General features: G+C 36.7%; 2 protein-coding genes across 2 annotated transcripts; one reads left to right on the forward strand and one right to left on the reverse strand.

The window, feature by feature from the left end:
* Positions 1–3,106: 3,106 nt before the first annotated feature.
* LOC113172002 (extracellular calcium-sensing receptor-like) lies at positions 3,107–8,071 on the forward strand. Its single transcript, XM_026374774.1, has 7 exons — positions 3,107–3,285; positions 3,438–3,735; positions 3,893–4,681; positions 4,771–4,998; positions 5,105–5,228; positions 5,610–6,512; positions 8,010–8,071. Exons 1-7 carry the CDS (start codon positions 3,209–3,211, stop codon positions 8,069–8,071), a joined length of 2,481 nt encoding a protein of 826 aa, XP_026230559.1. The 5' UTR covers positions 3,107–3,208.
* A 1,652-nt stretch (positions 8,072–9,723) lies between these two features.
* Positions 9,724–15,684, reverse strand: LOC113172007 (extracellular calcium-sensing receptor-like). Its single transcript, XM_026374788.1, has 6 exons — positions 15,421–15,684; positions 14,428–15,222; positions 14,074–14,301; positions 13,806–13,929; positions 13,250–13,463; positions 9,724–9,763 (listed from the first exon to the last, which is right to left on the reverse strand). Exons 1-6 carry the CDS (start codon positions 15,682–15,684, stop codon positions 9,724–9,726), a joined length of 1,665 nt encoding a protein of 554 aa, XP_026230573.1.
* Between the last annotated feature and the right edge of the window lie 1,198 nt (positions 15,685–16,882).

The following is a 16,882-nucleotide window of genomic DNA, read 5'->3' on the forward strand; positions in this document are numbered from 1 at the left end:
GCAGAATAAAAAACAGCTTTTATCCAAGAGCCATCCTTGTCTTAAACACTGCTAAAAAAAAGGTTAATTTAGTAAGGGAACCGTGCAATACCTGGAGTATGTGTAACCTACTGGTGTTTTGTATTTTCTAATTTAGCAGTTTTTAGTTTTTATTTATTTATGACAATTTTATTCTACCGAAATGATTCCACTCTAATTTCGTTGTACAACGTACAATGACAATAAAGTTATTTGATTTTGATTGATTTGATTTGATTTTGATACATGAGCAATTTAACTCACATTCCATTTTCAGTTTAGCATTGGAAGCACTACACTGAGAAAAATTGTGCTGCCAGACAGATATGACAGATATGATCATAAGCATACATCTGTCCTGCCTATGTAGCAAGAATCTCCTCTGTGGCTGGTAAGCAGCAGTGTGAAACATGGCAAGTTCTTCCTAATACCTTTCCTTTCTGATGACCTGCAGGAAGTTTCATGGCAAATGGTATAGCCTGAACTGACCACAGAGAATGTAATCAGTTAGATTAGATTTATTGTTTGGTGTGTGCCATATATATATATATATATATGTGTGTAAAAAATCCCCACTCGCCCCTTCCTGGGAGCACTCCTATTCCTACAAGCTCGAGGCCTGGGAGCTTAAGGGTCCTGCGCAGCATCTTAGCTGTTCCTAGGACTGCACGCTTCTGGACAGAGATCTCAGATGTTGTTCCTGGGATCTGCTGGAGCCACTCTCCAAGTTTGGGAGTTACAGCCCCCAGTGTTCCTATCACCACGGGTACCACTTGTGCCTTCACCTTCCACATCTTGTTGTTGTTTGTCCACCACTACTATGTCGAGTTGGTTGGCCATTACCAGTTTGTCAGTCTGTATCTGAAAGCCCCACAGGATCTTAGCGCTGTCATTCTCAACCACCTTTGATGGTGTGTCCCATTTTGACTTTGGGACTTCCAGTCTGTACTCAGCACAGATGTCCCTTTTCACTATGCCGGCCATTTGGTTATGGCGTTCCATGTATGCCCTGCCTGCTAGCATCGTGCATCCCGCTGTTATGTGCTGGATTGTTTCAGGGGTATCTTTGCACTGCCTGCACCTGGGGTCCTGCCTGGTATGGTAGATCCCAGCCTCTATTGATCTTGTACTCAGAGCCTGCTCCTGTGCTGCTAGGATTAGTGCCTCTGTGCTGTCTTTCAGTCTAGCTTTGTCCAGACACTGGTAGGATTTGTCAATATCAGCCACTTCTTCTATCTGCCGGTGGTACATGCCGTGCAGGAGTTTGTCCTTCCATGAGGGTTCCTCCTCTTCCTTCCCTTGCTCCGCTGGTTTTTGCTGCCTGAGGTATTCACTAAGCACATCATCAATTGGGGCCATCTTCCTGATGTATTGATGGAGCTTAGTTGTTTCATCCTGGATAGTGGCTTTGACACTCACTAATCCTCGGCCTCCTTCCTTCCGCTTAGCGAAGAGTCTCAGGGTGCTGGATTTGGGGTGAAACCCTCCGTGCATTGTAAGGAGCTTCCTTGTCTTGATGTCAGTTTCTTCCATCTCCTTTTATGCCCAGCTTATAATACCAGTGGGGTACCTGTTGACCAGGAGGGCGTAGGTGCTGATTGCCCGGATTTTGTTCTTCCCGTTCAGCTGACTTTGCAAGACTTGCCTTACCCTTTGGAGGTACTTTGTGGTTACCATTTGCTTGTAGGATTCCAAAGTATTTGTAGCTATCTTCAACATCTGCTATCTTGCCTTCTGGTAGTTCTATCCCATCAGTTCTGACTACCTTTCCTCTCCTTGCTACCATGCGACCACACTTATCCAGTCTGAATGACATTCCTGTGTCGTGGCTGTATATCCTGGTGGTATGTATCAGCGAGTTGATGTCTCGTTCCCTCTTGGCATACAGCTTGATGTCATCCATGTAGAGGAGGTGGCTGATGGTTGTGGCATTCCGTAGTCGGTATCCGTAGCCAGTCTTTGTGATGATCTGGCTGAGGGGGTCCAAACAGGTCCTAGGTGAAGGACGTTATGTCACCTGGATTGGCCTCCCAGCTCAGCCACCATATGCTGGAATTCTTCCCGGTAGAGTACACGACTTTCTGTCCCTGAAAGGGTTATTGGAAGATGCCCCAACTAGAGACCTGTCATTCTACAGTGACACCTCGAGGGGTGTGACAGGGAGGAACGGCCTCCTAGTTCTGAATCCAAGCAGGGTTTTGTTATTGGACTTCTGTGCTGGTTACAGTTTGTCCATAACAAACACCATGTCCAAGCATAAGTACATCAGTGTAACAGTATACCCTTGGCTGGAGGTCAATGGAGTTCGTGGTCATGTCATCTAATCTCCGACCTTATGTCTTCAGCACTCGGGTGAAAAGAGGGGCTAAGCTGTCAATCAATCATTACCTGCTGGTGAACTGGATCTGACAGTGGAGGATTAGTGGTTTAATTGACTTTGTGTCATACTTAAAAAGTGCTCATTAAATTTTTACAAGCGGTGTACTTAGGGGAAAAAAAACAATATCTGAATATCAGAATTGGAAAACCACTTCCTATGTAATGAACATATATATGCATATCCCAAAGTTTGAATCTAACCTAAAAAAAAATATTTTTTACTTGGAGAATGTAAATAAGCTAAAAACAGTATTTTGGAGAAGAGGAAAGTTTTGACAATATTTATTCTTTAATTAGAATTAGTATTTTTATTTTTCTATTTCCATTTCCATTTTTTTTCCATTATTTGCATTTTTAACAATACTCAGGTTGTCCAACATTACTCATCCCTCGATTTTATCTTTGTTATTATTCAAAGATTTTCTTGAATCAACCAACCAACCAAATTTATACCATATGGTTAATATGGTATAAATCATATCATAAAGTGATAAGGTTTAAGACATCATCAGTGTAAATTTGATATATTTTAAGGGATTAAATTACTTTTTTCTTTTCATTTTTTTTATTCAAAACTTATAAATAGTAACACAATCTCTTGCTTCGCATTGAGGTTCTTGAGAATACACCCACTCGTTTATTCTTCTCAATCAGAATGCCACTTACACAGAGGTGGCCAGAGCGTGGCTGGGCACTTTTACAGCTGTTGTTGGTGGCATCTTTTTCTCAGACAGAGGAACAGGTGTGCCGACTAATAGGTGATCCAGAGAATCCCCAGCTATCTAAAGATGGTGACATCACATTTGGGGGAATGTTTGCCTTCCATGGTAGCTGGAAAGACAGAAAAGATACCTTCACAAGCAAACCACTGCCACTTAACTGCGACAGGTAAATTATACTGAAATATACTGTTAAGATATATAAAGGAACTACATAGGTTTACCAGAATAAAAGGTATAAATCTAAAGTATTTTATTTTGACAATGTCATTGTATTTCCTGTTGTATTTGTGAATATCATCAAACACTGTGTGGATCAAGTTTAAATGTAGGAGCATTCCAGTTTGCCCAGGCTATGCTTTTTGCCATTGAGGAGATTAATAACAGCACAGACCTACTACCTGGCATCTCTCTGGGATATAAAATGTATGATACTTGTGGCTCTGCAGCAAGAGGTGTAAAAGTTGCACTGGCCTTGACTAATGGTAATGAAGTTGTATCTACACTGTCAAAGGCTCCGTGTACCAGATCTGCACAAGTGCAGGTAATAATAGGAGAAACATCTTCTTCTCCTTGTATGGCTATAGCTACTGTCATCGGACCATTTCATATTCCAGAGGTCTGTAAAATTACTAACTTTTTATTACTAAGTTTAAAAATATTTTGGTTTGAAATTATTTTTCTAAATGCTTTCAGACGTTAAGATCAAATGGGAGTTTGTGAATGGTTTTTATATACAACTTTTTTTTCATTTTGAGAAGTCATTGTTCTTTTAGATCAGTCCCTCTGCCACCTGTGCTTGTCTCAGTGACAAAACCAAGTACCCATCCTTCCTCAGAACAATACCCAGTGACTATTATCAGAGCAGAGTCTTGGCCCAGTTGGTCAAGCACTTTGGTTGGACTTGGGTCGGAGCTATAAGAAGCAATAATGATTATGGCAATAATGGTATGGCTATATTCACAGAAACTGCACAGCAGCTGGGAATCTGTCTGGAATATTCTGTATCTTTCTTTAGAACAGATCCACCAAACAAATTACAAAAAATAATTGACATTATTAAACATTCAACTTCCAAAGTGATTGTTGCTTTCCTCTCCTATTTGGACATGGATGTGTTTGTGTATACGTTGTCTCTTTACAACTTGACTGGGTACCAGTTGGTAGGCACTGAGGGTTGGATCTTTAATTATCAAACTGCAGAGATGGATAAAAATCACATTCTTGATGGTGCTATAGGCCTGTCCATCCCGAAAGGACAGGTCAGTGGCATGAGAGAGTTCATAATAGATGTGAAGCCACTCAATTCAACTGGTAATGAAATATTCACAGAGTTTTGGGAGACATTATTCAACTGTAAGTTCAGACAGCCAAAGTCACCAACAGAGAATCAGAGAGAATGTACTGGACATGAAGATCTGAGTGGACACAGCTTTACTGATATGTCACTTATGCCCATATTCAACAATGTCTATAAAGGAGTGTATGCTGTAGCTCATGCACTTCATAATATTCTTGACTGTAATGAAACATGTAACTGCGAGGGTCAACTAGATCCATTCATGGTGGGTGAAAAATTATATCCTTAAAATTTGTACCATGTTGCTGAACAAACAAACCTTTGTCATAATTACATAAAAATATATAATTTTAGATTTTACAGCACATAAGAAAGATTCGTTTTAAAACAAAGGAAGGAGAAGAAGTTTACTTTAATGAGAAGGGAGACCCACCAGCAAAGTATGAAATTATAAACTGGCAGCCAACAGAAAATGGTGTTGTGGACTTTGTTACAGTTGGTCTTTATGAGGCATCTTTACCTGCAGACAAACAATTGAGTCTGCAAAATAATTATATCATTTGGTCACAGAACTCAAAACAGGTAACCTATCATTTGATCAATTATTCTATAATAGTTAAAATATTGCGACAAAGCTTTTCTAATTGAGTGATTTCATACTTTTCTCACAGTTATGTTGTTTATTCAGGTCCCTGTGTCATTTTGCAGGGAGAAATGTCCCCCAGGAACTCGCAAGGTTCTCCAGAAAGGAAAACCTGTCTGCTGCTATGATTGTATAAGATGTGCAGAGGGAGAAATAAGCAACATTACAGGTCTAGTAATACTTAATGCAAGGTTTGGGACTACATAGAACCAGAAAACAAAGCTGTCACTCATGCAAATCAATCTTAAGACCTGAAGGTTTTGTTGATGTTTTGTTTTCCGAAGCAGGGTTAAATCACAAAATATGATTGTTCCAGCAAACTACTAGTTTCACTTTCACAAGAAAGCATTTTCTTTTTTTGAAAAATAAGAAAAATCTAAGACATATTTGTAAAAAGTCTATGTGGTTTTCAGGCTGTGTGTTAATCATCACTATCATGACATATTTGAAGACAGTGAAACACTAAAACAAACACAAAACAAAAAAAAAACAAAAAAAGGGAAGCACTTAAAATGAAAAGTCTAACATCTGTTTTATTATTACTTGTCAGATTCTATCACCTGTGTGCGATGTCAGCCTGAATTCTGGTCCAATGACAGAAGAGATGTCTGTGTAAAGAAGGAAGCAGAGTTTCTATCATTTGAAGAAATTGTGGGAGCACTGCTCACTGCAGCATCTTTATTTGGAACATGCATGACTGCTGTTGTAGCATTCATCTTCTTCAGATACAGGAAAACTCCTATTGTCAGGGCCAACAACTCTGAGCTGAGCTTCCTGCTGCTCTTCTCCTTGACTCTGTGTTTCCTGTGTTCTCTGACCTTTATCGGCCGACCCTCTGAGTGGTCCTGCATGCTGAGACACACAGCATTCGGCATCACCTTTGTCCTCTGTATCTCTTGTGTTCTGGGGAAAACTATGGTGGTGTTAATGGCCTTCAGGGCTTCACTTCCAGGCAGTAATGTGATGAAATGGTTTGGACCAACACAGCAGAGACTCAGTGTTCTGGCCTTCACTCTCATCCAGGTTGTAATATGTATCCTCTGGTTAACAATTTCTCCTCCTTTTCCATTTAAGAACTTTAAAGAAATCAAAGACAAAATCATCTTAGAATGTGCTCTGGGTTCAACTGTAGGATTTTGGGCTGTACTTGGGTACATAGGCCTTCTGGCCTCTTTCTGTTTCATTCTTGCTTTTCTGGCTCGGAAACTACCTGATAACTTCAATGAGGCCAAATTTATCACCTTCAGCATGTTGATCTTCTGTGCAGTGTGGATCACGTTTATTCCAGCTTATGTCAGCTCTCCTGGGAAATTCAGTGTTGCTGTAGAGATATTTGCTATTCTGGCCTCCAGTTTTGGACTGTTGATTTGTATTTTTATTCCAAAATGTTACATTATCTTACTGAGACCAGAGAACAATTCAAAAAAGAATATGATGGGGAGAGAGGCACCAAAAACAACCTGATCTACCTAACTTTCTGTAAACTTATAGATATTTATTTTAATTTTGTGTGACTTGTTGATATTTCTAATGTCTTTTGTTTTTTTTTTATTGTTGGTTATCCTATGACTGATGTGTTAATGAAGCTTCCTGATTAATTAAAGTTTAAAGAAATACAGAAGTACAAAAATGTAAAACAAACTAAAAGAATGTATAAAGGGTCTTTTTCTGTTTTTCTGTTTATGACCAAGATGCATTTTATCCAGAATACATAACCTTTTCAGAAAATTAAAATTTGCTCTAGTAACAATCTTTGCTTTGACCGAGTTGGAGTCAAAAAAAAGGATTTTCTTTTGCGAAATGTAGCAAAAGATAATGCAAGACTGTCATTCTTGTCTTGTAGATATGTTAACTTATAACAGTCATGTCATTAAAGGGTTATTTATATATTATTTGTATATATTTTTCTGCTATGATTATTTTAATGATCTGTGGTATACCTCTTTTTAATAGTTAAGTTAATTATCATATATTATTATTATTATTATTATTATTATTATTATTATCAATCATTATAGTAATATTGTTATAATACTATTATTTAATATCTTGGTAGTCTAGTAAATTACAGCCCACTAATTAGTAAATAATGACCCTGTTATTATTTCATTGTATAAATTAAATTGCAAAATGAAAAAGTGCAATTAGTGTAAAACTAGTCACTTTCAACTCCAAATGTGTAATAAAATTACAAACATTTAACACATGAAATTTTTATGTAATGTATGGTTCTACTAATAAAATGTTGTGTATCATCTTATAAGCCTTCAGTCTTTTGATATTACAGTATTACATATTTATGTAATCATTGGGCAACATAAATCTCTGCAGTAAATCAGTTTGAAATATAAATAATAACTTTCCATAGACTTTAAAATATAAACCCCATAGTATTCAGTGTCTCAGTCTGTTGCCCCACTTTGATTACTGATTCTGTCTAACTTTTATTTGTTTGCTAAATACTCTGTAATTACTAGTAAATGTGATTGTTTTTCATTTCGGATTAGATTCAAGTAAGTTGGTTGAAATAATGTTTTAATATTACATACATTTCCAGGTAATTACATTATTTATACATTAAAATTTCAAACTTGTTCCTTACTAAATGTTTTACACTGATTGCACTTATTTAATTGCACTAATTGCACTTATTAAATTTAAATTTTTAAACAAGTTTATTAGGCTATTAATTTTATGTAAAGTGTGCAACATACACAATAAAATACTACACAAACAAACTTACAATTTACAATAATGTGGAACAATACAGTATACTAACTACCTTGTTTATATGACATGTGTGATTTATTCACAAATAATCACGTACTAGTAATAATCTTTTGTATTATTGGAAATACTCACAGGGCTTCAACTGTTTTTTGACTTTTCTTTTAATCTTGATAGCCTGTGCTTACTTTGATACGTTAGCCATTTAACTCACATTCCAATTTCAGTTTAGCATTGGAAGCATTATATGGCCTGCAATGTGGCCTGTTCGTATCTGTTCAGTGAGATACGATCTAATGAAGCCAAATCCCTTTCAGCCTCAAAATGAAAAAATCTACAACAGCCATCTTTCAAGTGCAAAGTGTTGAAAAAAAATACTTTTACATTTTAGCAAATTGCCTCCAGTTTATTATTTGTCTGAAGCCTAACAAGGTAGCAAGCAGCGCCATTACATGTCTGTGCCTTCACAGCTAATTGAGAGAGACATGATCTGATGCATACCTCTGTCCTGCCCATGGAGATTCTGAAGATGCAAACCTACAGCTGATTAAACGGAGCTAAGAGAGTGCCCTGTTGCAAAGAATCTGTGGCTGGAAAGCAGCAGTGTGAAAAATGGCAAGTGCTTTCTAAGACCTTTTTCATGACCTGCACGAGGTTTCATGGCGAATGGTATAGCCTGAATTGACCAAAGAAAATGTAACCAAATAGATTTGATTTATTGTTTGTTGTGTGCCATATATATACATAGTACTGTGCAAAAGCCTTGGGCACTATTGCATTTTTCTTTGATTTGGCAGTGCTATATACCTATTTATATTGTAGTCAGTTGATTAGAATACAGCTAGTGTACATAGGAAATATGTTCACAGTGATAAAAAACACAAAAATATCAGAATAAACATGTTTGTTTTAACATTATGTTGGCTGAAGTGACAATAAGTGTAACCTCTGTAGGGGAATCTGGACAAGTCAAGGATAAAAACAGAAGTGGAAGATCTGATGAGAAGTTTTCCAGAGTTTCTTCTTTAAGAGATCAGACGTCCAGCAAGGACCTGGTTCAGCATCTGGCAGCTTCATGTGAATGCCAAGTTGGTCCTTCCGCAGCCTAAAGAAGCTTAACCAGAAATGTTTTTTTGTTTTTTGTGGAAAGGTAAAAGCCAAGAAACCATTTTTTGTGTTTCTAATGCAAAAAAAAAGAGAAATAAATACTATGCAGAATGCAGAATTTGAGATGAGATCTTTAGCTGTCTTGATTTGTTGAACAAAACTGAAAAATAATTGCTTCAAAATTGTACATTATATTACTTGAAACTACCTAATGTTTCTGTACTTGTTTCCTTCTGACAAAGGGTTAAAATGATTAATCAGAATATTGACAAGTGAGATACAAGGTACAAGGCCAAGGCAGAGTAAGCATAAGGAGGTCTTGCCCAAGGGCTCCTACTGGAGGTAGGCCACAGCTGGGATTTGAACCCCGTCACCCACATGGAGGACAGCAATCTTACCACTACTACAAGGATAATAGAGAATAATAAAGAAAAAATACACATCTATACAGGAACAGAAACATATTGCTCTTTAACTTGCAAACAGCAGTCAAATCAGCAAATCTACAGAAAAATAGAAAAACTATTTTTCATACTGTGTAATTGTCAGTAGATATGTTCAGACTGAAGAATCGGAGATTGTGCTTGGTGAACATAGTGATTAGGCTGCATGTTCTGCTTGGTTTGATATAGCAGTGGCAGGGGTGTGTAGTCACTGTACCTTGCTGAACTGACTGACCAGAAGGAGCTTGTATTCTTCCTTTCCTCTTCCTATTCTTGTGCATTGTAAAAGACATTTCTTATATTTCTGCAATCCTATAGTGCTTTGTTTTTTATTATTATTATTATTTTTTAAGACCTAAGCGCTCTTCTGACTCAATCGATTCGGAACTATGTCAGAATGAGCGTTTTGAGTTTTTTTTTTTTTTTTCTTCACTTAATACAAGGGGCCTTGTGATTTTTGTGAATGATGGCTTGATGTTAAGGGTTGTGTCTTCCCTCCTGACCATGTGTCATCTAGCCTCATGAAGGTTTTGCTCTTCTTACCCTGTGGATTATATGGTGGGCTATGGGCCTGGTGAGACAGGTTACTGTGGACAGGTCTGCAGTCTATCATAGGGCTCATACTCACATTCACACTTATAGGCCATTTAGAGTCATCGATTACACCTTACCCTAAGCCTATTATGTCTGACTTTTAGTGGGAGGAAGCCAGTGTACATGGAGAAAACCCACACAGACACAGGGAAAACATGCAAACTCTACAAAGAAAAGTTAACCCGTGATTTAAAATCCAGGTCCTTTAAGCTGTGAGGAGACAGTGACCAGACACCAATACATCACCATACATCACTATGCTCCCTCTGACAGGAGGTTCTTCCAACGTAAATTAACCAATGGTCATCTCTGATGAGCTTATCTATATTTTTGTTATTATTAAGATCCCAATCATCTCTTTTACATGTGATTCAATTAAATTAAATAAAAAAATTAAATCTACGAAAAGGACCATGTCTTGCTCTTCCATTTCATTACCACTAAAAAGAGCAACAATGGAGATGGCAGCTGGCCATGTTTTTCTAAATCCTTTCTAAATTCTAAATCTAAATCTTCATTGCTTAAACCCACATGCTTTTTACATTTATCAGTTCTTTTATTTTCACTTTTCTGGTCATTTGTCGAATTGAAGGTAGCAAATTAGCTAAAAATAATACTCTAGAGAGGAGGAAGGTTTTGTCAATGTTTATTCATATACATTATACTTATTATTTTACTATTTCCTTACTTCTTAAATTCTGAACAGTTTTATGATTTCTTGCACAACATTGTTCATTAGAACTTGTCAGTCCTGAGAGTTTTAATTTTTTGTTTATGCTGAATGTTAAAATGTACTGTACACAGGCAAGTGGACAGACATAAAGGATTCTGTGAAAATCTGTATGGCTTCTTCTTCGCATGAGCTTTAATTTGAAATTTTTGATCGTAAGGTAGACTGTGTTCACAGTGAAGCCCATGCATTGCTATGTATCACAGAATTGATTGTTTTCAATGAAATCTGAGAGCCTGAAGATCACAGGAATCCAATATCAGATATCAGCTTTAGAGATTAGAGATTTCCACAGATTATCTTATTGATCCTTTTGATGACATTATGTACTGCAGATGATGATACTTACGTCTGCAATTTCATGCATAGAAACATAATGTAACATTAAATTTGCTGGAAACCTGACCTGTTAACCTGTTAATCTAATTAGCTGCAAAATGTTCTTCCACCTCTTCCCTGTCAGTACCACTTACTTTTCCAGCCTTTTCTTGTCTCTGTTCCAACTTTTTTGAGAAAGGCTGCAGTCATTTTTAAAACAGCACATTTTCTCATTTTAAACCATGCAAGATGTTATATGTTTTATATGTTTTATAGAGCTCTTAAATTCAAGTTCAGAAGTTACTATATGAGAAATTCTAGATCTTGTTTTTTTGCAGCAGATCTGTTTGTTTAATTATCTGTGGACAGTGTTGTCATATGTTGATTTATTGGTAATGTATAGTTCTGTGTGACTCAAACGTAACTTATACCTGAACATGACAGACACAAGCTGGGGCTAAAGACCTGAGGTATCCAGACATCTTTTTCCACTGTCACTTCATTAAGCTAAATATCAGCATACACAACAAGCAGTGTATGTAATGTTAACTTGTGTGCTAACTAGATGTAGCTAACCTGTACAGCGATAGTCCACTATGTTTGATGTAGAAAGGGTTAACTACAAGACTGTGGAAGTAAATTTTGAAAGGTAACACCTCATACATTAAATGATGCCTACATAATGACCATCATCCACCATTACTCTGGTGGCTATTACTGCACAAGTGTCATGAAATGTTCCAGCTTTTATTACTCTATTCGCACTATTGTAAAAATATGGGTTTACTAGATGCAAATCATTGCATTTTGTTTTGACACCGGTCAGACATAAACATTTTTTCCATATATTAAAAGCAATCCTTATGTTTTAATTGTGTGTGTGTGTGTGTGTGTGTGAAAATGGCTGTGATTACTGAAGATTCAGTCAAACCCCTGGAATTAAAGTTTAATTTTACTTAGATTCAATGTGATGGTGTACAGTGGCTAGATGTAAAAAACTAAATAAATAAAAATAAAATTCTGTTATTTAAGGAACAAACTGTATATCTATAATGTATGCTATTTATAGTGTGTGGCTGCAGTAACATTAATCTACTGGTAATTTAACCTACCAGACTGATCTATTCAGGTTTCAGTATGAAAAAATTTTATTGAGGATATGGGTCTGATTAAGCAAATGTACTTTTTAGGGAGCAATTTGACATTCGGAACTTCTGATTTTGATCATCACTTGAAGGTGGCTTAATGTATGTAAGAATGACTTTGTGGCTTTGTAGAGTAGGTCAAATACAGCTTGACCTATTATTTCCTGTTACCAATATTGAATTACGTTGTCTTTATAAAAAAAAAAGGGATGAGGGTTATGCTTATCAACAGAGCAAGTTTTTAGAATGTATCCTCCCTATAAAAAAAAAAAAAAATATATATATATATATATATATATATATATATATATATATATATATATATGTATGTCTCCACCAAGTTCTACTCAGGACAAGGTAATTTAGAAGAGATATTTTCACCTAGTCCTACTTTGCCACCATGTTTTTTGTATATGTTTTTTATACATCTTAGAAATTCTTTGCTCCTTTCCCCATCAAATTCTTTTTTGTGTTCTTCTCTGGTCTCAGTAAGATAATATAACATTTTGGGAAGAAAATACAAATTAACAGTCCAAAACTGGAGGCCAGAATAGCAAATATCTCTACAGCAACACTGAACTTCCCAGGAGAGCTGACATAAGCTGGAATAAAAGTGATCCACACTGCACAGAAGATCAACATGCTGAAGGTGATAAATTTGGCCTCATTGAAGTTATCAGGTAGTTTCCGAGCCAGAAAAGCAAGAATGAAACAGAAAGAGGCCAAAAGACCTATGTACCCAAGTACAGCCCAAAATCCCACAGTTGAACCCAGAGCACATTCTAAGATGATTTTGTCTTTGATATCGTTCAAATTCTTAAATGGAAAAGGAGGAGAAATTGTTAACCAGAGGATACATATTACAACCTGGATGAGAGTGAAGGCCAGAACACTGAGTCTCTGCTGTGTTGGTCCAAACCATTTCATCACATTACTGCCTGGAAGTGAAGCCCTGAAGGCCATTAACACCACCATAGTTTTCCCCAGAACACAAGAGATGCAGAGGACAAAGGTGATGCCGAATGCTGTGTGTCTCAGCATGCAGGACCACTCAGAGGGTCGGCCGATAAATGTCAGAGAACACAGGAAACACAGGGTCAAGGAGAAGAGCAGCAGGAAGCTCAGCTCAGAGTTGTTGGCCCTGACAATAGGAGTTTTCCTGTATCTGAAGAAGATGAATGCTACAACAGCAGTCATGCATGTTCCAAATAAAGATGCTGCAGTGAGCAGTGCTCCCATAATTTCCTCATATGATAGAAACTCTGTCTCCTTCTTTACACAGGTATCTCTTCTGTCATTGGACCAGAATTCAGGCTGACATCGCACACAGGTGATAGAATCTGAAAAATAAAAATAAAATGGAAGTTAGACTTTTTATTTTAAGCGCTTTCCTTTTTTTTTTTTCTTTTTTCTTTTTTCAGTGTTGTTTCATTGTCAAATATGTCGTGATAGTGTGTGCACTTATCACAAAGCCTGAAAACCAAACAAACTTTACAAACAAAATGCTTTCTTGTGAAAGTGAAACTAGTAGTTTGCTGGAACAATTATATTTTGTTATTTAATCCTTCTTTGGAATACAAAACATCAACAAAACCTTCAGGTCTTAAGATTGATTTGCATGAGTGACAGCTTTGTTTTCTGGTTCTATGTAGTCCCAAACTTTGCATTTAGTATTACTAGACCTGTAATGTTGCTTATTTCTCCCTCTGCACATCTTATACAGTCATAGCAGCAGACAGGCTTTCCTTTCTGGAGAACCTTGCGAGTTCCTGGAGGACATTTCTCACTGCAAACTGACACAGGAACCTGTATGAACAACATGACTGTGAGAAAAATACATCAGCACTCACTTTAACAGTTTTCTTTACAAACCTCAGTATTATTAATTAACTGCAATGTTATGATCAGTTTACTGTAAATATTAATTGCAATGTTGAAATGATAGCTTACCTGTTTCGAGTTTTGTGCCCAAATTATATAGTTATTTTGCAGACTCAGCTGTTTGTCTGCAGGTAAAGATGCATCATAAAGACCAACTGTGACAAAGTCTGCAATTCCATTTTCCATTGGCTGCCAGTTTATAATTTCATATTTTGCTGGTGGGTCTCCATTCTCATTAAAGTAAACTTCATCTCCTTCCTTTGTTCTGAAATGATTTTTTCTTACATGCTGTAAAATCTAAAACAGTATGTTCTCATGTAAGTACAAGAAACATTGTATCTGTCTGTTGGTTCAGCAGCAGGAAAACAGAGATTGCAATTCTTTTTGAAGTAGGAGACTTTAAAGATTTAGGAATTCACCTACCGTAAATGGATCAAGCTGAACAGTGTAGTTACATGTTTCATTACAGCCAAGAATATTATGAAGTGCATGAGCCACAGCATACACTCCTTTATAGACATTGTAAAATATGGGCATAAGTGACATATCAGTGAAACCGTAGTGCAATCCACTCAGATCTTCATGTCCAGTACATTCTCTCTGATTCTCTGTTAATGACTTTAATTGTTTGAACTTACAACTAAATAATATCTCCCACAGTTCTGTGAAAATTTCATGACCAGATGAATTGAGTGGCTTCACATTTAATATGAATTCTCTAATGCCTCTGACATGTGCTTTGGGGATGGACAGACCTATGGCACCATCCAGAATGTGATGCCTATCCATTTTGGCAGTTTGTGAATCAATGATCCATGACTCAGTTCCTATCCACTGGTACCCAGTCAGATTGTAAAGAGACAACGTATACAAAAGCACATCCATGTCCAAATAGGAGAGGAAAGCAACAATCACTTTGGAAGTAGAATGTTTAATAATGTCAATTATCTTTTGTATTTTGTTTGGTGGATCTGTTCTAAAGAAAGATACAGAATACTCAAGACAGATTCCCAGCTGCTGTGCAGTTTCTGTGAATGTAGCCATACCATTGTTACCATAATCATCATTGGCTCTTATAGCTCCAACCCAAGTCCAACCAAAGTGTTTGACCAACTGAGCCAGAGCTCTGCTCTGATAATAGTCACTGGGTATTGTTCTGAGGAAGGACGGGTACTTGGTTTTGTCACTGAGACAAGCACAGGTGGCAAAGGGACTGATCTAAAAGACAAGACACATGATCTCCCAAGATAAAAATGTAAAACTTAAAACATTCACAAAGTCATGTTTGCTCATAACATCTGAAAACTTTTAGAAAAATAATTTCTCACAAAACATTTTTTTAACAGCTGAAGTAAACACTTAATAATATTGACATTTTTTTACAAATATACTTTTAAATGTAATAATCTTACCCACCTGTGGGATGTTAAAAGGTCCAATGACAGTAGCTACAGCCATGCAAGGAGAGGAAGAGGTTTCACCCATTATTGCCTGCACTTGTGCAGGTTTGGTACAAGAAACCATCGATGGCATAGATACAATTTCGTTACCATTAGCCAAGGCCAGTGCAACTCTTACAGTTCTTGCAATGGAACTACAGCTATCATACATTTTATATCCCAGAGAGATGCCAGGAAGTAGGTCTGTGCTGTTATTAATCTCCTCAATGGCAAAAAGCATAGCCTGGGCAAACTGGAATGCTCCTAAATTCAAACTTTAAACACAGTTTTAAATATTTGTACTAGCAGTATAAGTTAAAAGTAATAGAATAGTAAATGAAAGTTTGCATTGTTGTTTGTGTGCATTGTATTGTTGCTATTTATACATACAACAGGAAATGTTTAATCAAAATCAAAATAAAATGTTAGATTTTCATTTTAATCTTCTAGTAACTAGTCTACTTCTTTTATATGTGAATCTATTTATACATATATATTCAATCTTAAAGCATATTACAGTCTAATTTACCTAGTGCATTCCAGTGGCATTGGCTTGTATGTGTAGGTATCCTGTCTGTCTTTCCAGCTACCATGGAAAGCAAACATTCCCCCCAATATAATGTCCCCATCTTTAGATAGCTGCGGGCTCTCGGGATCACCTCTTAGTCGGCACACCTGCTCCTCTGACTGAGAGAAAGCTGCCACCAATAACACTTGTAAAAGTGCCCAGCTCCTCTCTGGCCACTGTGTAAATGTCATCCTTTCTGAGAGAAATAAATGAGTGGCTGTTGTGTTGTATTAGTATATATACTGTACACGCAATCATGTAAAAAATGACATGACAACATGGTGATGAAATACAGGACAAAAAGAGAATGAATTCATCCAATCTGTCCCTGTGCTTATGAAACTAGAGTAACAACTAACCAAATAGCTAGTAAAAAGTAAAAAGTAAAAAGGGTTGTAGGACATAAGACTTTAAGGAGTTTTCAGTTTTCAAATTTTATGACTTTCGTGTTTACACAGAGAGGTGAAATGCTAAACAGGGGGAGAATGTTTTTATGAGGATGTAATATTTTTATTATTTGAAAATTTGACAAAAATGATATTGATAACTATAGATATTCAACCAATGTGAATACTGATTCAAATATTCCCCCAAATAATTTTAAATAGATTAGATTATAGAGGAAAATACAGACAGCCAACAGTCAAAAGATGAGTAAAGCTGCAGTTAAGTTCTACTGCAGCTGTCTAATCCCATCAGATGAATACATTTTGTCATTATTAATAACACTGACTATCTCTTCATAATGCCTCCTGTTTGTGGCTGAAACGTATTAGGCAGCAAGTGAACATTTTGTCCACAAAGTTCATGTGTTAGAAGCAGGAAAAATAAGCAGGCATGAGGATTTGAGCGAGTTTGACCAAATTGTACC

This window comes from Anabas testudineus, chromosome 13, assembly GCF_900324465.2.
Source record: "Anabas testudineus chromosome 13, fAnaTes1.2, whole genome shotgun sequence".
NCBI classification, from domain to species: domain Eukaryota; kingdom Metazoa; phylum Chordata; class Actinopteri; order Anabantiformes; family Anabantidae; genus Anabas; species Anabas testudineus.

What these genes read in the sequence shown, in the direction of transcription:
- LOC113172002 (XM_026374774.1), top strand. Translation starts at nt 3,209, where the DNA reads ATGTTTGCCTTCCATGGTAGCTGGAAAGACAGAAAAGATACCTTCACA. An exon ending in GACCATTTCATATTCCAGAG is followed by an intron (nt 3,736 to 3,892) that starts GTCTGTAAAATT and finishes TTGTTCTTTTAG; the next exon opens with ATCAGTCCCTCTGCCACCTG. An exon ending in GATGGGGAGAGAGGCACCAA is followed by an intron (nt 6,513 to 8,009) that starts AAACAACCTGAT and finishes CACATTCCAATT; the next exon opens with TCAGTTTAGCATTGGAAGCA.
- LOC113172007 (XM_026374788.1), bottom strand. Translation starts at nt 15,684, where the DNA reads ATGCTTTTTGCCATTGAGGAGATTAATAACAGCACAGACCTACTTCCT. An exon ending in GGGCACAAAACTCGAAACAG is followed by an intron (nt 13,930 to 14,073) that starts GTAAGCTATCAT and finishes TTGTTCATACAG; the next exon opens with GTTCCTGTGTCAGTTTGCAG. An exon ending in GTCAGGGCCAACAACTCTGA is followed by an intron (nt 9,764 to 13,249) that starts GCTGAGCTTCCT and finishes TATTAAGTGAAG; the next exon opens with AAAAAAAAAAAAAAAACTCA.